Source organism: Pithys albifrons, chromosome 4 (assembly GCF_047495875.1).
Source record: "Pithys albifrons albifrons isolate INPA30051 chromosome 4, PitAlb_v1, whole genome shotgun sequence".
Lineage (NCBI taxonomy): Eukaryota > Metazoa > Chordata > Aves > Passeriformes > Thamnophilidae > Pithys > Pithys albifrons.
Genome location: NC_092461.1, coordinates 100,255,363 through 100,281,396, shown reverse-complemented (window position 1 = coordinate 100,281,396; position 26,034 = coordinate 100,255,363). Strand labels below are relative to the sequence as shown.

The following is a 26,034-nucleotide window of genomic DNA, read 5'->3' as shown; positions in this document are numbered from 1 at the left end:
CACTGTCTCCAACAGCATCATAAAACAATAAGCATTAACTGAAGATACTTCTCATCACACAGATGGATGAGCTGCTTAGCTCATGCTATCATAGAACGAGAAAAGAACCATAATGGCAAAGAAATCAGAAGATGTGTCTGTTCCACATCCTGGTGTGCTGCTCACTGTGGACACAGCCAAACACGTCTGCTGACCCATGAACCTGCACACTGTGCTCTGCTGCCAGGTGTAATCGTGTCTGTCCAGTTACACAAACCAGTAAAACTTGTTAATGTTTTCATGGAAAAAGGTTATCACTCTTGCCCTCCAAGGTGCACTTCATACTTTACTCTTCTACTGTTTAGACAGAAATTCCTTTATCAGATCAGTGAATACATTCAGGTTTCACAATTTCAGTCCATGGCACTGTTTGACTGAAACTTAATTTTCTGCTTTATTACCCACACAGCAAGGCTAAAATAAAAAAGATTTAAGCAACCATTCTTTCTCACCCCGCCCCATCCTGCTTGTGCTTACCTTAATGTCTTGGATAAGCTGCTGCGTTGGAGTGTCAATGGGTGCTTTTGTGTCAATGACGTTCTGGATGGCACTTGACCAGCGCGTGGCCTCATTCAGCAGTTTGGTGTAGAGACGGTAACAGTGTTTGCGTCCGTACACAGTTACATTCCAGTAACCTGGCACAAGGGTACAATTATTTAACCAGAAAAGCTGCATCCTGGATCATGCTGGCAGTTTTCAGGAACTAAGAAGTTGTACGGGTTATTAAGTATCATAATACAGATATTATGGTATTAAAGGAGATTCTCTCCTTTAAAAAATCCTAGAAATAACCTTAGAGTACAACTGTGCATCTTGCAGCCCCCCGTTTTATCCAGTAATCTTGCTAGAAGTGACCCTAAGCACCACAGAAGTGACTATGGATTACTGTTAGCTCCCTGTGGTTTGTGGTCCTCCTTCTCCAGTCCTGTCTGTAACAGGAAAACCTGAGACAGTCTTGCTTTGTATGTGATAGTCTTTCATTTTCTGTGGCACACAAAGCACAAACTACCTCTTCTGTAAAGAAGTCATTAATTTTACACAAATGAAGTGGCAACTATGACAGGAAGGCCATTTCAGTTCAAATTCTCTCTCTGCATCACAGCATAGGGTTTTTAAGAAGCAAATTCAATTAAAGGAAATATATTTCATCTTTCACTAGCAAAAGCCTCTTTGAAGTGTCAGTGACCCCAAGGAGATTATACAGGACTGTCAGCAGTCACTTCTCATTTGCAAACAGACATTTCTGAGTTTAAAGCCAGTTTTGAAAAGACACAGTGGAGCTGACTCATGTGCAGTATGTAGGTTACCACAAACTGGACTCTTTCTGGATCTCCCTATACCTGCTCTATCACTGTTAGCCCTCATAGTACCTCAGCACATAAAATAAATGTATTGTATTAGGAGAGTGTTACCCATATGTCTTTCTCCAGGTCTGTGATGTGTAATCCATAAGTGTTCACACTAACTTAGCAGCACAAGGTTTACTCCTGTATACATCACCTCTGTTTTTCACCCACTAATTCCCTGTAAAACACCTCAGTGACTTGGGAACCTGATTTGTTCATTGAACTGCACCCATAATAAACTATTTAAAGTATTCTTATTAATTGATTGTTGCATTACTAGCTAGAAGGACAGCAGGCAACTGCAGGCATATTGAACATAAGCAAACAATTACCTGTCTCTTTGAAGATCTTCTCATCAGGTGGGACCACAGAGCAGAGGCTGTTCAGGACCAGTGTACCCAACTTCAAAGCGTTTTTCTCCGAACTCTTGTAGTAGTCCAAGGAATTGTGTGTCAAAACAAACCAACGCTTCTTGAGTTTTAAGGAAGACATTTTTGGGTTGTTCTTTACTTCCTTGTGTAGCCATCCTGTTGAAGACACAATCTGAATCACACTTCTTTTTCTTAAACGGAGCTGGACAAAAGTAGGTAGCTAAAAGTTACTTGTGTACTTTCAACAACAAGAACATGTGAATGGATAAGCTCACATATTAAATAACTTTGAGAACAATTCTCAAGCAGTTAAAAGACAAAATAAAATTAATATGAAAACTTTTCAAAATTGATGTTTTACTAGAAAAATTCTTCTGTCAACTTACAAAAACACTTTTGTCATCATTAGAGTGTTTTCTTACATGGCACAGCAGGAATGTAAGTTTGGCTGTATTAATTTGTGAGTAAACTCCTCTGTACAAATGTGAGGCTCCAACACTACCGTGCTGGCTTATTATCCACGTTGCATTGTGGGAACAATCTCTGCAAAGTGTAATGGATGTTATTTACTTTACTGCCCCACTCAGTTCTTACCCCTCACAATGAATTCTTGTCCCTCCACTCTGGTGTCCCCCTTTGACCTCTGGAGCAGGGTTATCCAGTGATGCATCTCTTCAGGAGTGTCAGCATTACAGTGAAGAACACGATTGGCAGTGATGATCACAAATGAGTTGGGTCTGTGAAAATAAATGACAGTTGAAAAAGCCTTTACAATCGACATATGTACTGTTTATCCCACTCCCCATAACCATAAAGACTGTCCATTGTTTGCATCTTCTATTCAGACAGATACTGTCCACCTCTAAAGCATCATTTATTTATTTATCATTAAAAGGAAATATTACACATTTGAAAAGACTCATGTTAGATTTACACCACAATTCCAGGGCTCTGGATTATAGGAAAGTTGACATTAAATTGCAACTTGTCCTATTTCAAAATAAATCTGTGGTGAGAAAAACTTCCAATCTTTAATCAGCTTTGAATATGAATCAAAACTCCAGGGTCAGATTTATTTAGAGTGTCTGCTTCAGTAGTTACATTAGCTAAAACAAACTAAAGTTTACAAAGGTCTACAATGAAGCAGCATGTGAACACAGAATCTTTTATTTTTAATGCAGTGCAACCCAATTCACAGAGAATGCAATCTATTTTTAATGAGAGTCTGGCTTTTACCCAGTCCTACAGCAGGATTCACTGGAGCATGAAGAACTAGCCCAAGTGAAGTGTGTTGATGTCTCTCTGGATTAGAGAGAGAGGTTCCTCAGCCTACAAACACTTGCTTTAACCCTTTACCACTAATTTTTTCATCCTGGAGCACAGAGTTTTTCGAATACCTGTATCAGATGTAGTGAATGGGAATAATGCAGTCTGGGCCACCCCATGCACAAGAAGCTCCCAGGACTGCCTTTTTATGGGGATAGAGAGGTTCACTCAAATATGATACCATTCTACAAAACCAGTGTGCCATATAAAAGCTGGATGGATGACAGGATAAAGGACAAAGTAAATATACCTATTTAGGAGGAAAAACTAGAAAACTGTGTGAAGGGAGGTTACAGTGAATCCAGTAACGGGAGAAGTGTGTAAATTATTTTAGAAGTTATGCAAGTGTTACCTACAGCTACTGCTCACTGGTGCCATAGAAGAGTGCAAGAGAGTGATCAGAACCCAAGGTTTTGGCCACACTGACTGTAGTGCTGAAGAGCTGGATCAGGAAGGGTGGTGGATGAGGAAAGAAGTGGCATGTGAACCAAACAGAGAGTTTTGTTCACCATTTTTTAAAATGTGTGAAGAGGAGGCATCTTTAGATTGAGCTACATGGAGCATGCTCTAGAAAGCTGGATCATGAGATATACAGGACAGAAGCTGTAGCAAAAGAACTGAAAATGGAGAGACTTAAGGTATAAACTAAGGTAGATCAAGCTATCAAACAGGAGGTTATGATCAACAGTAGCCAACCTTCCAGGCTTCCCTTTCCTTCTCCCCAGTTTAGAAAAAAGATGGAAACCCACTTCTTGGGATTCTTTCTGAATACAGATTCAAAGGTCTGTCTGCTCAGCCTCTCTCTTTTGAGCTATAATGGGTTCATATGTGTCAAGATAAAAATAATCTATATTAGTCAAATTTGTTTCCTAACTGAAAAACCTTCCATCACTGATTTACACTTGGAGAACTAAAACAAACAAACAAAAAAGACAAGAAAAAAAATTTATGTGAGAAATGCTTACAAAGAAATGCTTAACTCATATTGGCAGGAGAAATGCTAACTTAAAATTGGGAAAGCTGTGGACACTTGTGTGGAATTGTTTAGGAAGTCTGGGCTTGTAATTGCTGTTACTTCTGGTATCAGTGTCTGGCAGCCCAAGGACCAAGCAGTAACTTAAAACCAGCTGTTTCACACACGTGCAGTGAGGAGAAACTGCAGTGAGCTCCTGCAGTACAATAACACCTCACAGCCAGTAAACTTAGAACCAGAGTCATAGTCTGAACTCAGGTTACTTTTTATCCCTCAAAACTTCACTAGTAGTACAAGAACTAAGAATATCCTGACATTTTTGTTGGTTTTTATCCTGTACTGTCTTTGTTACAAGACACTTTTATTCTGGGAAGTAATTTTCATCCCTGAAGAATGCAACACGCATAAATGAGAAGCAGAACAGAAAAAAAACAAATTAATTTTCCTGCCTACTGTATTGCTAAAGGACTTGAAAATCAGCTGCTCCTTTTTGTCAGGAGCATTACTTGTATAAATGAAAGAAGTATTTAATCTCTTACTTTTGGATCACTTCAGAAGCTGAAAAGTTCATTTTTGAAACAGGATCAGGGAAGTTATTGAAGCCTCCCCAAAATACAGCACCATTCCTATTCTGTAGACACATTTTAACATGTGGTGATTAGTACCATGAAGAGGGAGGCAATAATGAACCACCTCAGTGCATGGCTGGCCAGTTGAATATAGAGACTGAAGTATAAAGTGTCCAATTTTGGCTAGAGAAAGGAGAAAAACAAAGTCACCAGGCATGGTTCTGACTTACCTGTCTGGATTATCAGCAGCACAGACAGAATCAATTAGTCCTACATCGAGTGTACCCTATAAACAAATATCCAACCAGAAAATGAGGAAGACATTTATTATTACATTAGTCACAGTACTCCGAGAGACACGTGAAAGGAGCAGCAGCTTTGATCAAGCAAAATGATCTGCAGGTTTGGGCATCAGGATCTCTTAACCATTAAAGCTGCTGAGGGGAAAACTAAGACACTCAGATGAACAGATCCACTAAAAGATTATACACAGTAAAAATGGAGGCAGCTCTAAGCCTGCTCTTTTCTATGCTTCCAAACCTGCTTGAATTTTTCACCAAAAATTGCTGTCCCATGGCATCCTCTCAGAACAAACCTCTGAAGCCATTAAAGCAAAGCTTTTGTTTCCCTTTGCTTGATGATATTAGGTTGAAAATGTATTCCCTGTATTACCAGTGTGTTATACAGAATGATAAATGCAGATCAGAGAAATCTCAGATTTTCAACTCTTGTGTTTTTAATTTACTCATTAACTGTATTTTTGAAAAACTTTAGACTCAAGCATACACTGTGTTGTAATAGAGAACTGGACCAGAAAAAACTAATCCCAAGACCAAAAGTCATTTTTCATTAAGGTGAATCATGGGAGAGGAACCAGAAGTCACATTTTTTTGTACAGCTACAGGGCCCAGGACTTGGAGGCTCTAGTCAGTGTCACAGCTACCTGGGTTGTGACTCTCAGAAGCTGTGGCCACTGTAGTGCCCCTGTCTTCTAAAAACATAGGCTTTGAAAAGTTCTTCAGATTCAGACTTACCACAGCATTCTGTGGGTTTGCCTGCTCATCGTGCATCTCCCGGATCTCTTGTTCTGTGGATGCATGGACTTGACTCAGGACACTAAACCACTGGCTGGGGAGAGAAAGGCAGCAGGGTAAGTCGAATTTTGCTTCTGCACAAGCCTTCTGTCACCTTTGTTCTGCAGAGATCTAGCAGGTTCTGCAGGTTTTTGAAACTGCTTAAGATTCCTTCTGTGAACAGGCACAAAAGCAGCAAGGCTTTATGTCAGTTCAAGTAACCCTCAATACAAGAAAGCCCCTCCAGATCTCCCATCCAAGGTCCTGTCATACTCTTCTTCCTGAAGACAACAACCTTGCATAGTAAGTGGCACCTCTGAAAAAAAGGGGTGTAAGCACAGGGAAACCTCTGAGTGCTCAGAGAGTATTTGTAACACATTCCACAAGTTTCACCTGGAATAGAACACATTACCAGCTACACCAAAGCCTGCAGTGGGAAGCCTAACATCCAGGTTATAAATTCTGCTGCGCTGGTAGTATGACTTCAGCATTTCTTACACTTCTGCAAAGACCACCCCAGTCCTCTGCAGAAGCACGACTGAGAGGGAAGAAAGAATAAAACCCCCAAGCAAACACCTCTACAGTTTTTGTTCTCTATGAAGCACTGAAAAATCCGGCTGCTGGAAAGGCCACTGAAGTTGGGCAAGAACAAATCTGTGCCACTCCAGTGGCACTGTATATATCCTGAACAGGAAAACTGGCAGAGGTTTCTAGTCCTTCAGCCCCTAGCAAGTGCAAATGGATTTAATTGTAACCACACCTTCTGCTTCTGGGAAATCTCTATCCTCCTGGCACTTGTATATGATAAAGCTCAATTGCTCCAAGCAATTCCCCTGAAATCTGAGGGCAGAGCTTGGCCTGTTCAGCAGGTTCCTGAATGCCATTCTCTGAGATATGAATTTGCCATTCTAATGAAAACCACCTGGGGCCAAGTTTTCAAAGGGATCAAAAGCCCAGCCTTTAAAACAGACTCCTCACTTCACTGCAGAGGCTCCTCCACCACCATGGGGTTAAGGAAACAAAGTGAAACTACTGGACTTGAATATGAAGGTACCTTTTCTGCAATTGTTTGCAGTCACAGAATGGATACTGAGGACACTGAAGAGCTGCCTCCTTAACTTCAGCAGTCAAAAGACAACTATTCCTCACAATGTAGATTTTTGGAAACCAAACTGCCAAAATAGCTTGAGAAAAACTGTGTAGGCTGTCAAACAGTATAACCGCTGCCATATCCTAAATCCTTTCTATCAGCTTTTGCTTTTATTAGAAACAGTGCAAGGCACAAAGAAAAACAAAGACTTAGAGTGCCAGACCATGAAGCAGATGAGAACATATTTAGTTCTGGTTCGTTTTTAAGACTCACAGATACCCCCAGAGAGGCTGTGCTCAACACTCACTTTGCTGGATGTAGGACAATGCCACTGAAAACACATAAAAAGAGGGAAGTGTCTTCTCAAGAGACAAAACCACCAGCTGAAGAAACTAAAGAAACTGAAGAAAACTAAACTTCATCTACCAAAATATTTTGGGCTCAGTAACTGCATATGTATTTAAAGGCAAATCTTCTATTTAACTACAAAAAAAGACTTCACTGCACTGTATGTACATTTAGTGATAATTTATTAATGAATTCTAAAGAAAAAGTTTTCCTGATTTCATGTAATCTTTGTGTAAACAATGAAAGAGAAATGAATTAAGGCAGACTTTACTTTTGCTTTCTTCCTCTTGGGACCTCCTTTGTCTTTCAGCTGAGTCCCAGAACACAGGAATAAGGAAAAAGAGAGGCAGGGTTAAAGGAATAAACCCTCACCAATGGCTGCCCATTGAAACATGAAACGTTACTTCTTTCCTCAAATATACTTCCATGATCAAAAATAGTAGTTCCATTTCTGAGGGTCTGGGCCATGTTTCCCTTGGATTCTGCCATCATTTGAACAAAAAACAACCTCAGATCATGATCAAGCCCATTACAAAAGTTTTTTTCAAATAGATCCAGACCCAACACAGTCCAATGGCTCACACTTCACTTTTAACAATGCCAAACATTACCACTGATTTAAGCCTGTCTGCCAACCCTCACACATCTCCCTCCTCAAGTCTTATGCAACAACTGAGAAAAAGTAAGTATGAAATACACTGGTAAAAGATCATTTAATCTGGATGGTATGTGTACTATACACAACAACAATGTATAGTGTGTCCTCCTGCATGTTTAAGAAGGAATTGAAAGAGAATCATGGCAACAGACAAGTCTGTGTGCTGGTAACTTCTTACTGGTCCCCAGGGAAACTACACAAGTCTGATAGAAGAGACTTTGGCTAAGCCTTCATTTTGAAATATATTTACATCACACAAGAATCTTAACAGTAACTGCTAGAAAGCTCCTAAGTTATTTCAAGAGTAATTTTAAGGATGACTAAAAAACTGAATAGAGATTCTGCATTTTAAGCATTGCTACATCTCTATTCAGCGTCCTGTGCCAGAGGAAGATGTTCTGCCTTTAAAAAGAACAGAATATGAAGCAGTTTTTGAGGTTTTGGAGCAAAGTAGCTCAGATGATGTTGAAAAAGGCATCCTGTATTCTGGCCTCGGGGTAGCAAGGCAGTGGGTAATAAACTTTGATTACTATGTTAACTTTATTTAAATGCTTGATTTTTATGGGCAAGCACATTATTATCTCCCATGAACTGTAGTGTGGGGATTTTTTTTTTCCCAAGATGCTTTACAACTGATCTGACAAGTCAGGCTTGCTCTCACCTATCAGCCTCCCCCTGTGGTTAGATATGGGTTCTTTAACATCAAAAGCAAGACCCTTTATAAATCAGCAGAAAGGGAAACACTGTCTTGTACACTCTTCCTATTAATGAACATGCTTTTGCCCTAAAATCCAGAGACTGCATTACAACTTTTATCTGAAAAAAACATGTAGGCTTTGCTTAGGCAAACAGATCCCAACCATAAAGAACAAAGTGTTTTATTTCAGGCAGATTACAGGGTCTTAAATATTGATTTGCTCTATGTAGCTAAACACAGGAGGGTAATGCACAAGACAAGCATCAGTGGCCAACGTCTGCCTCTCCACAGACACACAGTATTTGAGAAAGTTGTTTGTAACAGATGGTAACAGCCAAACTCTAGGCAGCTTTTCACTGGCAATCTGACTGCCCAGTAATGGTCTGCCACAAGATTTCCTCCTCAGCAGGCCTTTGAAAATTGTGCCAAATGCAATGCATTTAACACAGCTGGAATATTTTGTGACAGTGGTCAAACAGATTAATGACAAGCACAAGTTAGAATGGCATAGAGTTTAAGAAGGGGAAAATAAAAAAAGAAGACAGGCCTGATGGTTTTCATACCTTGCATCCTCAGGAGATTCAGCAATTAAGTGGTAGGTCCTATCACCCATTATTAGATCAATACCATTTTCTTTGCCTGTGTTATCAACAATCTCTCTGTAAAAGGGAAAACACCAACATTGAGCATTACAGATAATCAACATTTTGAAAATTCTGTTCTGCTGAGAGGGTCACAAATTACTGATGCTGTAACAACAGCAGTCAGTCTTCATGAGGTTCATCTGCAAGACTCACAATGTGATTTATCAGACAGTATTAATTCACCAAACTACTCTTGTGTTTCCTGCCTACACAGTACAAATAGTCAAACTATTATGAGTGTCACTGTATCAGGTTTACTATTTGTTACTATTTTAACAAGAACTAATGAAAAACTAAAGCATTATCAAACCCCAAGAGAGGCAAGGATGACTGAGTTGAGAATTGAATGTATTTCTGAACTGACTGCCTAACCAAGTGATTTTTGGAGTAGTAAAAAGGAAGCTCTTGAAGAGTAAAAGCAAAGCAAACAAAAACTGGATTAGTGATTCTGTGTGGTTGTGAGTCAGCATAAAAACAGTTCCAAACATGACTTCCAAAAAAAGCAGAGCACTCATCTGCTGAAAAATTACATCTTTCTACATCTTTTTTCGTCACCTAAGTATCTGTATATTGAACAATTTTGAATGACACAGCACAAGATTTTTAAGGGGTAATTAAAGCATTACATTGATTTCCCTGAAGCTTATGAAATCAATTTCCTTTTTTGCTCTTTTGCTGTATTTGTCTGAAGTGTATTATTTCCTTAACTAGCTACATTTCCTTTTCAGCTATGGCATTTTCATAAATCTCTATCCTATAAACAATATATGCAAGCTCTGCTTATTGGGCTCATGAGGACAATTTATCTGCTATCAAAACAAAAGGCTGTAATTCTGTATTTTCTGTGATTTGACTTCCCTCCCTCCCAATAACAGTGTCCAGGAGAATACCTCCATGTTCTGTGTTTTAAGTGAATCAGCCTAATATTTTTTAAATTGAACAGGGTCCATAATATGGAGTGGTGAAATATGTTAAGTTGCATAATAGGTTAGGAATGAACTCAGTAAATATCAAAATTACCTAGAAAAGCTATTGTTTATATCTTATGAAATACAGTTCTTGAAACAAAAGAACTCTTAGCAATTTTATACACAAATAGTCATTGATGGAACCCACAGTTCAAGTTACGTTCAATGACCTTAACCTGACAATTTTAAAGGTACTTTCAGCAAAGAACTTCTATAGGGCACAGTCAGTGAAGGAATGTGGCAACAACAACAAATAAAGACTGAACGTATGAGCAAAATATGCTAAATAAATGCTGTGGTACATGAGACAGAGTCAAATCCAGTTTCAACGACAAAAACACGTGGTAGGATCTTCAGTTTCTATTCAGAGACTTACTTGTCAGTGAACAGCTCATTGGTTTTACAAGAGCAAGTCAGGATGCTCACTGAAATTATTTACTGTCCTGCTTGAAACCAGGCTCAGGCCTGTACTTCCAAAAAAGAGATTCATCTAAGATTTCAATTTAGTTTAAATTCTCTGTTAAAGTAATGAAACAAATTGGATGGCTGCAGATTAAAGGTGCAAAGTGGAACTGGGCCTTACAAGCCATTTCTACTTTTCTCTGGATGAAAGCTCAGGTACACTTTATACAGAATGAGAGTAGCAATGTTAGCAAACTCTACATTTTAAATTAGCTAGATAATTTAGAAGGAAAAGTACCTTCCCTTAGAAAACTTTCTTTATGCATGTGTCAGGAAGCATAGCATTTTAAGGCATAAGGAACTTAAGTTAGCAAGACATAAGTTATTAGGTTTAGTAATTCTGTTTTTCTTAATTAATACTTGTGTTTTAAAGCTTTTTTCCACACTACCACAAGTATTTCAAACATGAAAAAAATCTAAATACATACAGAAGATTCAGCTTTGACCCAGGCAAATTTCAATATATTCAGGGCCTATTAATTCCACCCTCCCCATTCTAGGTTTGCCTGCAGCTACAGACTTGGCAACATGCCCCAGATTGCCTTGGGAATCATTACAGACTAAGTAGGGCCTCTAGTCTGGGAGAAAGCATAGATGGGTTCATTATACCAGCAGTTTTCTGAAGTATTTGGCACTGGCTTAGTCCTGGAGCACTCTGCAGACTTAAAAGAGAGCCAGCTAAGGATAACACTTGCTTTCAATAACTTCATCATACACATTCTCATGCTTGCATTCACACAATTTGTAGGCAGGGCACTCAATGTCTTCTCAGATTAAGCTCCAAAAAGTACTTAGGAGGGACCATGGCTGACATATAAAAGCGTATAAACCTACTTGGCAGTTCGGACATCCATGGCACCCTTTAGCTTTTCTTCACTGTCATTTTCAAAGTACATCAACCTGGACTGCCTGAGAACAAACCATCTTTTCTTCCAGTTCCTTCTGGAAAGCGTAGATGATCCACCCCCCTTTTTGTGAAGCCAACCCTGCTTAAGTGCTTCCTGCTTGGAACGAAACCACAGGAAGGTCTCATCCTTCAGGACACACCAGCGCCGCTTCCACGTGTTTATTAAGCCACCTGGCAAGAGAGAGAAATGTGGATTTATACAGAGTTAAAGCAAACAACTGCACTATAAACAGAAGCTGTGATCACACCAAAACTGGAAATTCTGACCAACAACACTACAGTTAAACTGAGTCTCTCCTGTAAGCCACAAACCCAAAGATCTCATTTTTGCCTATCCTTAAGGCCACCAATATCGTTGTTAGTCTAAATACCCTTAAATTGTAAGTCTCTGTATTACAAAAATATATATAACATATATATAATTACATATATAATAAATAATAAATTACTGAAAAGTCTCACTGCACATGAGAATCAGATCTTCACACTGTTTTCAATGTATTTCAATGATAATATAAGAAAAGCTTAGTGTTAAACTCTTTCCTGTCTCCAGGATATTGGAAGGTAACAATGTTTAACTCAAACCCACAAAGCCTATCAAAGCTATATTTAGAGCAGGAAACATACCAGTGTGAACTCAGTCACACCAAAATGTGGCTATATGGCAGGCAATACACCTTGCACTGCAGTTACATTACAGTCATTAAAACAGTAACCAAGCCAATATATTCCTGTGATCCCACAAAACCTTCTTGCTGGACATGTCAGTAAAAGCCATGTTACTGACAGCTGTGTTATTTTTCACACAAACACAAGGTGCATACGTTCAGCACTGCTCCTATTCCAGGAAAGAAACCCTGTGCTACAGTGATGAAAATCATACAAAGATTCACTGAGACTATATTTACTATCAAATATCAGAAGGTAAACCCAAAAATTTTAACCAGAGAACTCTTGTGTGTGTTCTTTCAGAGTCTCTCACACCCCTTTGCTACACATAACCTTATTTGTGTCTTCCAGATCCAAAGTGAAATTCAGCTAAGGTCAGCAAAACTGGTCTGCAATGTAGAATGCTGTCTGTGTTACAAGGTTTTGGGAGCAGCAAGTACCTGATTTCCTCAAAATGTGGTACAGTTTGACTTTGGGAGTTACTTTTCTACATTTATACTGAATGTTCCATTGTTTGCAAGCCTGCAAAGATGAAATGAAACAAGGCAGTCCAAAATACTGATCTTTCTTTGCAGAGGGGAAAAACACTAACAGATGCAAGCCACTGCATTTAACTTAATTTGAGAACAGCTCAAATGAAATAAACTCACTTTTCCATCATCCTTTGAAATGTAAGAAAATAGTTAAACTCTACAGGAATCAGAGTGTAAGATATAATAAATATTTCTGGTTATTTCGTATATTTAGAAAATTCTGATTCACCCAGTACCTTTCATGTACAGAAAGCTATGAAAGTAGGGCAGGCTGACACAGCTGTAGACTGAATCCCTCCGGTAGGAAAGTTCATCATCTGTATCAAACCTGGAGTCAAAATCTTCTTCACTGTCTTCAAACTACAGAAGAAAGCAAATAAAATCAAAATCTCTTAGGAAAGTTTGGTTAAGATTCATTTAGAAGTCTCGTGCTAAAGCATTTTATCATCTGGGTTTTCATCCACCTAACAAAGGGAGGAGGACATTGTAGTAAGTTACAGCTTGAGCTGTGTGATTACACAACCAGTACACCCAGAATGGCTCTTTGACTGGTTTTCACAGCTTCAATTGTAATAGATATTCTCGTGTTAGAAGTTTTCCTTCTAAACAAGTCAGTGTTGCTGAAATACATTCTCATTTTCCCAATTAGACAGTCTCACAGAGGTAAGTACTCAGGGAGTGGTAGAGGGCATCATATTCTTTCAAAAATATTTGTGGGAGTAAACTCAATGGTAAACTCAGTAAACAGCACTGAAAAAGGGTTCCTCGGTATAACTGTCTGCCTCCATAATTTTAACATCTGCCATCAGGTGAACTTTGCTCTCCAACTAATCTCAAAATATGCCTGGCATGTCAGGGACTTCTTGAAGCAGCTTATTTTCAATACCCTTGCAACTGGCACGCACAACTGATTCTGTTTTTCCTGAAATCAATTTCCCAACCTGGTCCCCCAACTCCAAACACACGAACAGAGAACTTTGCTTATGAATGCCATCCAAGGCCATGCACTGAGCTTCTCCCCAAGTAACCTGCATTAAAACAGTTAAAACCTTGTCTGTGCAGAAGCCTGGGACTGCAAATAGCATTTGAGCTACCTCTGACTCTAATGCACTCACCCCAGTGGCATCTAGATGGCAACAGACAACTATTTCCATATGCACTCTAAGCAAACCAAGCTACACAATGAAGACTTTTCACAGAACAGCTACGGTGACTCTACGGCAGCACAGCAGGGAAAAAAATAATCAGAAAGCACATATCAATAATTAGATAATAAAAGCAGTGACACTTACAGAAGACTGAGCTCCTTCAGAGCTAAATCGGTAGGCTCCAGAGCTATTGTACGTCCCCACCGAGCACCGGTAGTCGGGTGACCACTGGCTACTGTGTGAGTTAGAGAATGTCACGCTGCTACCAGAAGTAATAGCACCGTCGTCATAATCGTCTTGGTCGTAATCGTAGTCCCCGTCAGGAGAAATAAGTTCCACAGAATTTGGGGGTCTACAGGATACGTTTTCTGGCATGCAGTATGTGGATTCACCGCTCGAAGAGTTGTGCAGACTGACTGTATCATGGGCAGGAGGTATAAGCATGGTGTCACTACCAGCAGGAATTGTTGGCACCACAGTGTCATTCATATAGGGATCCTCTTCTGAGGAGTCATCACTTGTTCTGATGCCACTGGTCCTCTGATCAGAATGGCCATGCTCACTTGGGTTGGGCGAATCCTTAAATGCATCGTCATCAGCTTCAAAGCCCTCATCTACCTCCTCCTCAGGATATGGCTGGCTGAAGTTAAAATTGGGCTTTTCACTGCAGGCGTTTCCAGTCTCTTCAGTCATCTCAGCAGGATAACCATTGCCCACAGAGAGAGACTTCTCAATGTTTCGGACACATTCATCAATCTCATCAAAGTTCAGAGATTCCAGGAACTCCTGGGCTGCTCGACATGCTTCATCCTCAAGCCGTCGGAGCTCCTCATCTCGAAGCTGCTGCAGCCTCTGTAATGAAGCCTCTGTCAAGGACAGCTCCTGCTGCTTCTTTACGCGCTGCAGGTCTTCGATTTCCTTCTCCAGACGCAGGATTTCTTCCACCTGCCTGCTTTCTTTCTGCTTCTCCACCTCTTGCTTCAGTTCTGCCTCCTTCTGAGCCTTCTGAATGGCAGTCAGTTCCTGCTTCTTTCTCTCTTCTTCAGCCTGCATATAAAATAAAACAAAGCAAAACAAAAACAAAATAAAATAAAGCCCTTAAATGTAAGATTCTTTCTTAAAATTTATTTCTAAAGCACTATACTATGCTCATTCACTTAAATGGCACCCTACCTCTGTGTCTGAAGAAAAGAAAAAGGAAAGAAAAAGAACAATTCAAGCACAATTTCATTTGCTCAGAGATACTGGAAGCTCAAGTATGTGCAGAAAACTCAATCTTTTCCAGCAGTTAAATGAAGCATGAGGTGAAGGAAATGTCCATGCAAACAACTGTATCGAGTTTCCTTTGGCTTTATCTGCCAGCTCCTGTAATAAGTTTAATTTAAATGCTACAGATACCTTTTATTTTTTTAATTGCTGGGTTGAGATACTCAAATAAACAGGATGGCTGAAAGCATTAAGAATACCACCTACCTGCTGGGCAAGACGCTCTGCTTCTTGCCTTTGTCTTTCCCTAAAAGTGAGGGAAGAAAACAAGTTAGTCAATCAAGCTCAACATAAGCTCATCACATTCCTTTGCTAGGGCAATAGCTCAATTTACAGAGATCATATGCCAGAAGGAAAAGAGAGCCAAAAATAAGGTCACACGAAGATGTTTGTGAATATGAAACTACCAGGATAGTTACACACACCTTTTAGCAAAAGAAGCGAATTTTTTTTAAATCTCTTGATCTAGAGAAGCCTGAAATAAAGGCTATTGAGACCAACCCCAATATGGCACAGACAGCAGACTAATGTATGACAGCAAACTGCACCTTTCTTCCTCCTCTTTTCTTCTTTCCTCCTCTTGTCTCTGCTTCTCCTCTAGTCGCTCCCGGTAAAGTCGTCGAGCAAGCTGGCCCCGCCGCTGCTTCTGAAGAACTATGGCTGCTTTCTTCAGGCACAGGAACCTTTTTCTGCCACTGAATGCTCTGTAGTTCTTCTGTATCACAACCACATAGTAGAGAACCTTTCTATACCGCTTTCTAGGGGGAAAAAATAAAGAAGCAAATATCTAATGAAACAACGAACTAAGGAGCAGTTGTGAGCTATCTTGCCATGGTGACCTGCAATCACAGAATGTGCTGAATTGGAAGGGACCCACAGAGATCACTGAGTCCAACTGTTAACCCATCCCCAAGATTCGCACCATGTGCCTGAGAGCATCATCCAGACCCTTCTTGAACTCTGTCAGTTTTGGTGCTGTCACCACTTACCTGGGGAGCCTGTTCCAATGCCCAACCACCCTCTGGGTGAAGAGCCTCTTCCTAATATCCAGCCTAAAGCTTCCCTGACACAACTTCAGGCCATTCCCTCAGGTTCTGTCACTGGTCACCACAGAGAAGGGATCAGTGCCTGCCACACCTCTTCCCCTCATAAGAAAGTTGTAGACTACAATGAGGTCTCCCTTCAGTGGTAGTTCTAGCTCTGTGATGGTTTCCCCACTGCTGTTCACATTGTTCTCTCCCTTCGAGAAGAAAGAGAATCTCTCATTTCTTTGACAGCACTGTCTGTGTCTTTATTTAAGGAAATGCACATTACCTGTCCTACATGTTCTTATGCCCCTGACAAGGAGATGCTAAAAGGACACCTCTGTGTGTGTGCACACATGAAGAGAGAATATACACAGATAGTCATTCCACATCTCTGAAAAGGAAGACAATGGACAGCAGGGTAACTCTGTCATTAAAAAAGGGATATAGTTTTTGACATACTGGTCAGAATAGAACAGGACTAACATACACATGAAAAGAAACTGCCTCATTATGCAAACAAGCTTCCTTAAACTGTCCTCAACTGACTTGTAGAAAAAGCAGAGAAATAAACAGATGGGACGAGCAACTCCACCTAACACATAAGGCATGAAGCCAGGTAAACAAATCAAACAGTAATCAGTAACCTAATGTCATGGTTCTTTAAGAATCAAATGGATTAGTTTTGTTTGCTTTCTCTTTTCTTACTGTGACAAAGCAAAGATAAAACATGATCTCAGCTGGTAATCTGGGGCAGCTCCACTAGGTGCCATCCAGCTGGAGTTCCTACCATGGATCTAACACCATAGATCTCATGCCATGATAAAATCTGATGGGTATTGGCTGAGCTCCACATTTCTATACTGTCCTACTTATTATATTAAAACAATTTAAACTTTGTTTTCTTCCTGGGTATTTTCAAAAGCCACTTACAGGATTTGAATGCCTGGTTCCTTGGAAAAGTTAAGAATTGCATCAGAAGGATTTAGCTCCTTGACACACCATCCATTTATTTCAAATCCTGATTATTAATATTCTCATCCAGTCACTTACCGGGCTGCATAACCTAAGATGTGTGCTCGGATAATCATTGCTGCCTTGGCGACTTCCACTTCTCGCTGTTTCTCCAACTTGTGTTCCAGGGACTCCCGGAGAAACACCTACATAAGAAAACTTTTGGCTTAACAACTTTTGGAGAGCATCATATTTAAGGGTCAGCCAGGGCGCTGCCAATATCAGTCCAAACAGCAAGCCTCAGCTCTGAATTCACAGACAAATGTACTCTTTCCTCAGCAGAAAATAAAAACCAGGAATATTTCTCTTAAAAGAAAATTACTTGTAGATGATCCTTTAACTTTGGATTTCAGTAGGAAGAGTCTGATTACTGTCCTGGAGTTTTTAATTAGGAACAGGGTTTTTCAAAAAACAACATAATTACTGGATTCATTAAACAGCCTTTCCCACCAAAGATTAACACAGGCCAAAGAAGCTGCAGGACTTAGCATGAACTTCCCATTTTGAGGGCAGAAATATCACACCAATAATTCAGCTGTTCCACAGTCACATCAGGTTGTGACTGACGAGCCTTGCTGCTTTCAGTGACATTGCTATAGGACTTCAGAAGTAAGCAGAAATGAGAGTGGTTCCATATTCATGTTGACTTGACTGTGTTTTCCTGCTGTTACATGAAGGGAGCTGCTGGGGCCAGACACCCCACCACAGCCAGCCACCCTCCCAGAGACAGACTGCTTCCCAGGCTCTCTTCCAAGCATTAACCTGGATTGTTCACCCAGACTAGTGCCTCTTAGAGACAGCTCTGGCACAGGGCTTTGACATATACTGAGCTAACACAGCTTATTTTGCCTTAAATGAATAAAACTGCTTCTCCAGTGAAGCAGGGGCAGGGCGAGGGCAGCTTCCCTCTCCTACCTGCCTTGACATCTGCTCTTTACCACTTTACACTCTTACTCTTTACACTCACATACTGGTGAGCTATCTGCTGTCAGCACTTTGTGCAGCTCTTCTCAACTTTTATTTTTTGAAGGCCAAGTCTGCTGGTATCAGCTGTAGGTGATGACAGCCTGGCATGCTGCTGCCTAACACATGGGCAGCTGGAAATAGCCAGTTCAGTGACACTTCTGTGCAGGATGAGAACCAGGCTGTGCTCCACAATGTGGCAATAAGGAAAGCTCATGGACAGGGTGGGTCTCCTAAGGGAGGAGGGCTGTAAAGACATTTAAAAGTAGGAATGCTCCCTTGAAGTGTTTTGGGTTTTCTCTTGCTCTGAAAACACCTCCAAACCACCCCTCCACTTAAAAAAGAACCCAATGGACTTTTGAGGGTGTTCAAATGCAAAAGAGGGTAGTTTTTCCTCTGTGTTTATGTGAAAATGCTCAGCATCAAAGCCAAAGCAGCAGCACTCTGGAGGAGAGGCAGAGCTGTAAGTTTTGAACAAAGCTAGAAAGGGACTTTCCAGTACAAATTATCCAACACTAAGGAACAATAAAAAGTCCCACAGAAAGTCTCAGAGTTCCAATGTCCAAGTTGCACTGGGCAGCTCTTTCTACACAAAGATTTTACTAGTGGAAAAAGCCTTTTCTTTCACTCAGTGGGAAATCTTTCTTTGCTCTGCACACAGTGGCTTTAAAAACACAACAAAATTCTGCTTCAGAAAGGCATTCAGCTACTGCCTGAACAGAAATGGACGTTAAGCAGATAAGCTCAGGTTAATGCCTTTTCCTGAGCAGGTGAATTGCAGCTTAAGACGTAAAAGACAAGAAAAAAATCATGCTGAAGCGAAATCATTGCAATGTTGTTATTACCCCTTTCAAATAACTTAGGGGCAGGACAGTGCCCCATCCCATGTTCAGTCTGAAACCAATGCCCTCTTGTTCTCTTCTACAATAAGCTGTTTATGAGCACCCTTACAAATGCACAGGCAGCTTCTGGGGGACGATGAGCACAGGCCCCAGTCAGGGAAGCTGCGATGGGACTTTGGCTTCTGGTGAGGTCCTGACGAGCAGTTGATTAAAACAATTTCAGGTTCTGGTAAATATATGTCCCTAAGGTGCCAAAGCACTCTTTGGGGGCCATGCATAAATACTGTTAACATACTACATCTGAAAGTATAATGGAAAATACAGCCCAGCTCTGTGTCCAAACGTTACCACTGTGCTATCTGCAAGCCATTGTCTACCAAAATAGGATGGAAGATGACATCAATTACTATCTCTTACAGTAACTGTACAATGATTAAAACAACTTTCCCAATACAAATCTGAAACTCCTTAAGAATACAGAGGAATGGAAGAAACCCTTCAAAACTATGCAGTTTCAGGAGAAAAGGATAAGGGGAAGGGCGTTTCATACAGAAATCAATCAGATCTTACAAAATATTTTTACTATCTGAGAAAGCTTTTAAAAATCTTTTTAATATTTAGGAAATCTCAAATCCTGCAATGAGGAATCTTCTCTTGAGTCCACAATACTTGTGAAAGCATTTGTTAAAGTCCAAGAGCAAAAATCGCAAGCTGTTGTTTAAAATCAAACTAGCAAAATGAGCATGCAAAACCACCTGGATGGTTTTATTTTTTAAAATTAAAATGACATTCTTTTAATTAAAATAATTTGAATTTTTTTTGGAAAAAAATAAGTTTTGGGCAAAGTTCAGGTCGTCCGGTTGAACTCATCAACATCTAGTGTACATGTGAAAAACATTCTCAGACTAGAATGTCAAACACACCTTGGAGCTCAAGTCTGCCACATGAACACTGGCTAAAATTCATGGCCCTGATTCCTGCCACTGAGAAGGTATCAGGTAGGTGGGTTTACTGGTATGAGTGGAGCTCCCTGCAGAACAGAATTGCTGCCTCACATGCTCCATACTTCTAAAGACAATAAAATCCAAATACCATGTTTTAAGTTCTGATCCTCACCAGTGCTATTGCTTGTGAGCAGTGACAGAAAACTCAAGTGGAGTCGTCCTTGATGACCGAAATCACCAGTCAGTGTGTAACTGCCTTGGACAGCAAATTCCTCAGCACAACCATTAATTGTTGCTGTAAAGGTTTCAAAAGCACCAACAGGCATGCACAGCTTCTTTTACAGACAAAAGTAATTACCATTACAACAACATCTCTGCAGCTGTGCAGTCTAAATCCTGTCCCCTCGGCTTTGTACAAGCACCAGCCCCACAATATGCACAGTCAGATTATTTTACCTTATTTTTTCCAAGCTGCCATTCAGTGCTTGTGTTGTCATACAGACGAAGTAGGACGGCACATTTCTCATTTAAATCTTCAGGCAGAGTTAAGTTTCTCATGAGGACTTTATACCTGGCAACCAAAAAGTATTTATTGCTTCATTGAAGGGATATGCTCTATTTTTGCCATATGATTTTTTCTTTTTATTTTCTTTCCCCAGCATGGGAATGTTGATTTGGCACCTGTCAGTTACATCAGAAACGCACAAGTCAGTGTGTTTACCTTTTATAAAAGTCTTGAAAGGGCCTCCGGACCGGGAAACCAGCCCGTCGAATCCTGACTGTCTCCAGCATCCCAGAATAGCGCAGCTGGTTCAGCACCACTGTCTGATCAAACTGGTCTGGCATCTAAAGTGAGCGGGTTCAAAACAACCGTTTTAACAGCAATGGTTAGAGATGTCAGGGGAAACAAAGAAAGAGAAGATTGTATGATTCTCAAATGCACAGAGACTAAAAAGTGACTACACAATGTCTTAAAGGGCATTACCAGTTCTGAGCATGTAAAAATGTATCCACAGAATGGAAATCACAGGGTAATTACACAGTATCATTTCCACAGAAAAAGCATTTACAGCATTTACAGTCATTTAATCTAATCAGCTCTCTCTTTCAATTTAATGTATATTTTCAGATCATTGCTGCACAGGAAGAAACAACAGACAGATGAACAGGCAACTAAGAGGTCAACAGCTGTAAGACTGACTATTTTGCTTCTTTAGTCAGCGAATTTAATGTCACTGTAGATGATCCCAAAAGTTGAAGATACACAGATACAGTGTGTGATATGGTTTTAATAAAAACCAAAACCAGAAGGACAGAAAATATTCAATTTTTAGTATATCAACAATTATCTGCTATGGACAGGGATGAAAGATTGCCAGTGGTACCTCAAATAGTAAATAAGCTGCATTTAAAAGAGTTTCTATTTGTTGGTATTCTAACCAATATAAATACTCTCTTCTGTAAACAGGGGAAAAAAAGCTTCTTATCTGAAGTAAGTTTTCCTTAGTTTTCCTGCAGTTCTTTCAGCATCACTTTTCATTTAGAAAACAGATAACCCCCCAGTCACTCAGTTATGAAGACCTGTGAATACTGATCAGGATGATTCTGCTGTTGAGGGCCTCAGGAATCCTCTCATCCCATTGGAGAATCCCGTGAGTTACCTGTGCTTCCACCATGCTTTGAGGTAAACCAGCTCCAGCCACGCAAAGCTACTCAAGATAGCACTAACTGCTGCCTGGCATAACACAGGTAACCCCTGAAGGCCACCACATGTAAATACAACATTTAATTTATCAGCATGAATTATCATCATCCACTTTATTCCATCAGCTGACCCTCCTGCACAGTCATTTGCAGGGCTGCAGTACAGTGCTTAGCAGTTTGCAAGAAGTGGAGAAGGTGGGATCTCATAGATACAGTCAATGGTTCACATAAAGATCTGAAGTTCTTCAGCTGACAGAAATGACATTAAGATTAAGCCCTGGGCAGCTGTAAATCAGAGGACTCTCTTGGTATTTATTAAGTGGCTTTCATCATGCCTCTTGTTCAACTTAGCAAATAAATTAGTTCTATAAATTCATGAAAACACAGACTCAAAACTTCATTTTAAATATCCAGTATAACCTTTTCAAGCAGTGTCATTATTCACAAAGCGAAACACTGTGCGCCAGTGATGACACCTCCGAGTTGTCAATCAGGGAGCTTCAAAAATTCTGATGGATTAACTTCTACCTGCCTCCTTTAAAAGTCAAAATGTCTAAAGCAAAAGGTTGCTTGCTATTCTTCCTTTCATTAATTAGTTTTCTGGAGCAGAAACGGGAGACTCCCCTGCAGATGCAGCAGCCCTTCTGTGCCGAGCTGCTGCAGAGCTGCACAGGCGAATGCTTCCGCATCACTCACTGCTCCTACAGCATAGGAAGGCTTCCCAATGGAAAAGCACCGCAGCCTGGCCCTCCCTCCAGCCAACAGCACTGAACCAAACTGAAAAAAAACATTTGTGTTCCAGAAAGTGGTTGGTCACCTTGCTGAGTCCTGTCCTGCCTGGGATAATTAGCACTGTGTGTGTGTGCCAACAGGATCCAATCTGGTGCCAGCGGGCACACAGGCTATGGAGAACATCAGCCACTGCCAGCAGCTCCTTTTCCCCTCTCTCTGACACAGCATCCAAGGGATGCTCCAGAGCTATCAACTCCACACCACTCTAGCTGTTGTTACAGTAATGACACTGTTACAAATGTGATTTAGCATTTTATATCAATACCCACATTTATAAAAAAAGGAAAGTTCCAGAGGGGAAAAAGGCTTCTGTGAAAGATGTGAAGAAACTCATCTTTCTCAACAATGTGCTTCATCTGGATTTTGCCACCACTAGCAAAATCTTTGTATTTTAGTGAACACACAGCGTGAATGCTTACAATGAGGGTATCAATATTCTATGACTGGTATTGCCAACATGGTTTCTACACGTGCCCATTTTATGGCAGCCAAGAGACTCCTGTTAGTTAGGAAACTAGCCTGGCAAAGCTGCCCTTTGCATGTGCATGCACATACCTGTCTGTCTCTTTCTGTGCACGTGACTGATGATGCCTGATAGGAAAGGCAGGGAAAAACTAGATGTACACACAAAAAATTTAAGGAAAAACATTCACTTTTCAGCTTGTGTAACTCAAGGCTGATGCTTGGCACAAGCGGACACAGGTCCATACATCCCTTTTTCTTTAACACTAAAACTCATTATAGTCCTTCTACCTCACTGAAACTCACTGGCTCAAAAGATGACATTCTTCATGCGACTTGCAAACACAACACTACTTCTGGTGTGTTGAAGCAGGGAGTCAGATGCATGGAGGGCAGTGGGGATACACCAAAGCCAGGCAAAATGCTGCTGACAAGACAGATGTCTCTCTCACAAGGCAGCACCTCCTGCTTTGAGAGCCAGATGGCTGCTGCGCTACCTAACCCTATTATTGCCACCCCCAGGCACTTAAGGAGTCAAAAGTCACCCACACAGCTGGCTTGAAAGCTTATGTTACTATTTATAAAAACCCCAGCTTTCTGGAGTCACAAAGGAAGAAGCGACACTTTCATAACATTTTTTCCTGCAACTATAGAAGTGGAGCTGGGTGCCATGATCTGGTAAATGGACTAGAGTTGGACCAAGGGTTGGACTCGATGATCTTGGAGGTCTTTTCCAACCCAATCGATTCTATGATAAGTTTGAAACAGCCCTGCTCTGTCACCAGAAGACTGGATTGTCATACAGACACCTAACTTCAAATATTTTTTAAAGAAAGGAAAGAAATATGGCAAGAGGTGTTAGCATGGTATCAATGCACGGCAACATAAAGACCATTTCCATTTTAACCATATACACCTGCTCAATCACTTTACATTACTAGCTATTTTTAATTACTCACAGACACATGGGGCCATTAAATTGGAGGGTCAGATCCTCCTGGCATATCATTGGAATTGCACCTGCAACAAGTATGGCTGCTCTGATAAACCAGAGTGGTGGTAAGAGATGTGCTGGACTCATCCCTTATGTTTTCAATAGACAATACCTCACAATCACTTGCGGGTTTTTGACTGAGCCATCACAGCAGCTCTTCAGTCCTCAGTATGGAGAAGAGCTGCAGCTGGTCACAGAGGGTGCCAAAACCCTAAACTGAAATTTATCCAGGCTTTCCCACATCTAACAAAACCAACCAGAAGTTACAAATACAGTCCCGTGCATAGCACCCATCCAGCCACAGCATCTGCCTTACACTTGGCAATACTACAACCTCAGGTAGTTTTACTCCATGGATGAGGAGGATTTCAGCCTCAATAATACTTGAAGGCAGGGATAACCTTAAGCACAAATTCCAGTCAGCAGGACTCCTCATACATTTATTGAACCAGACTGCAAGTACTGCTTACACCCCACTACTGAACTGCAGACACTTCTAAGACAGATTGATGACCATCTGTACTTGAACAGTGCTTGGTGTAGCACTGAGTTAAACCTGTAATGGTATAAAATCCCCATGCAAAAGTCACCTATGCAGCTGATGTTCAGCTTTCTATCTTTAGTGGTGCTTTTTCAGATTTCCTGTGGCAAGAAAACTGATTTTCCAAAGTAATACATGATAGGACACATCTCTGCTGTCTGCTAAGTTTCTACCAGTATTGCTCTTAAAACTGGACTTGTTTCTCAAATGAACACTTGGAAGAAATTGCATTTTGTAGGAAAATTTCGGATAGATGCAAAACCATCACTGATTTTAAATACAACTTCCACAGTAAAAATTTGAAATAATTTCTAGAACTAAAGACTCCTGCAAAGTAAGATCAAATTTATAAAGAGAAGGCAACAGGAAAGGAAGTCAACTGATAGCTTCCAGATTTGTCTCTGAAATACAATCAACTCAATTTTCAATAGATATTTCGCTTTTATCATGGAATGGCAGCTCTAAACCACTACAGCACACAAGATCACCAGACAACAGCTGGGATCACATCACTCACAGCCATTTCGGTGCACCGAGCAACATCAATGTGAAATTCGTAACTACAAGTAAGGTCTGTTCTAATTGATAAGGGTGGGGTTTTGTGGTGCTGACATAACTTGTAATTTATCATTTCCTGAATCCGAAAGTCTCCATTGAATTCGTACCAGACAGCACCAAAGCCAAGGCTTTAATGTGACCCAGAGTCTGCTGGTAAGACTTTGGCTCCTTAAGCTGCTAAATGCTTGCTCTGATCTGTGGTGAGTCTCCTAAAGGGCAAAGCTTCTGCCTGAAATCACAATTAGAAGCACCATTAGGACAAATATCTAACACCTATGCAAAACTTTAATGGTAAAATAGTTCCTTAGATTACAGTCTGACTGAGATTTGAAAAAAACCACCATCCCTTTACCCTGGACAGCACCTTTAGTGAAGACCCCAAGCACCCAAATAACATAAAGAACAACAATTTTTTGTTCTGTGAATCATCTGCTCTGTTGAAACACAGAGGATACCTGACTTCATCCCGAGGAAATCCTTCTTCCTCTCTGAACTCCTGGCTGCCTCACAAGAGTACAGGCAAACACCAACAGATCACAGCAGCCTAACAGACTTTATGTGGGCAGGAGGAGCTTCACAGAGAGACCAGGGCAGGGTGGGCGGAAAGAGAAAGGGAAAAAATCCTAGTCCCTTGTTTCTAGATTTCTCTCTAAGAACTTGAGCAGAACTATGTCAGCTTTGCTACTGTCTTAGAAGTGTTGATTTTTCTGGCTTAGGAAAGTGTTTTGTGGAAAACACATGCAGAGAAAGAAAAGAGGATGTAAAAAACCCAATTTTTTATTTAAACACCAGTAACTTTTCTCAATGTCTTACTTTTTTTAAAATCTCCTCTTTTAAAACGAAGTCCTGGCAGTTTTACTCCAGAGAAAACCAGAAAAAAACTAAAAAGAGGTCAGTCTTTCTCTGCTTTATAGTAGGTTTTGAACTTTGATGACATCAGCTTCAACAGATTTTCAACTTCAGAACTGCTGCACTTCCAGCACAAGGAGGATTAAAACCTTTGTGTGTCCTGCCCAAGGACCCACTCACCTAAGAGCCTATTTCAAGGAAAGAAACTCCCTCTGGTCTTCTCCAGCATGCAGCTGGCTGTAACTGGGACAAATCTGGG

The 26,034-nt window shown here is 40.6% G+C and overlaps 1 protein-coding gene across 2 annotated transcripts in view; it reads right to left on the bottom strand.

Moving 5' to 3' along the window:
* MYO10 (myosin X) overlaps positions 1 to 26,034 on the bottom strand; it is a 163,088-nt gene that overhangs the window by 11,325 nt on the left and 125,729 nt on the right. For both annotated transcript variants that reach the window (XM_071555031.1, XM_071555030.1), the window contains exons 20-33: positions 20,597 to 20,721; positions 20,332 to 20,446; positions 17,166 to 17,272; positions 15,636 to 15,845; positions 15,295 to 15,334; positions 13,966 to 14,868; positions 12,910 to 13,033; positions 11,399 to 11,642; positions 9,054 to 9,149; positions 5,659 to 5,752; positions 4,855 to 4,910; positions 2,351 to 2,493; positions 1,718 to 1,912; positions 517 to 674 (exon numbers count right to left, since the gene is read on the bottom strand). In XM_071555031.1, the coding sequence (XP_071411132.1) occupies positions 517 to 674; positions 1,718 to 1,912; positions 2,351 to 2,493; positions 4,855 to 4,910; positions 5,659 to 5,752; positions 9,054 to 9,149; positions 11,399 to 11,642; positions 12,910 to 13,033; positions 13,966 to 14,868; positions 15,295 to 15,334; positions 15,636 to 15,845; positions 17,166 to 17,272; positions 20,332 to 20,446; positions 20,597 to 20,721 (2,610 nt within the window). The remainder of the gene's footprint in view (positions 1 to 516; positions 675 to 1,717; positions 1,913 to 2,350; positions 2,494 to 4,854; positions 4,911 to 5,658; positions 5,753 to 9,053; positions 9,150 to 11,398; positions 11,643 to 12,909; positions 13,034 to 13,965; positions 14,869 to 15,294; positions 15,335 to 15,635; positions 15,846 to 17,165; positions 17,273 to 20,331; positions 20,447 to 20,596; positions 20,722 to 26,034) is intronic.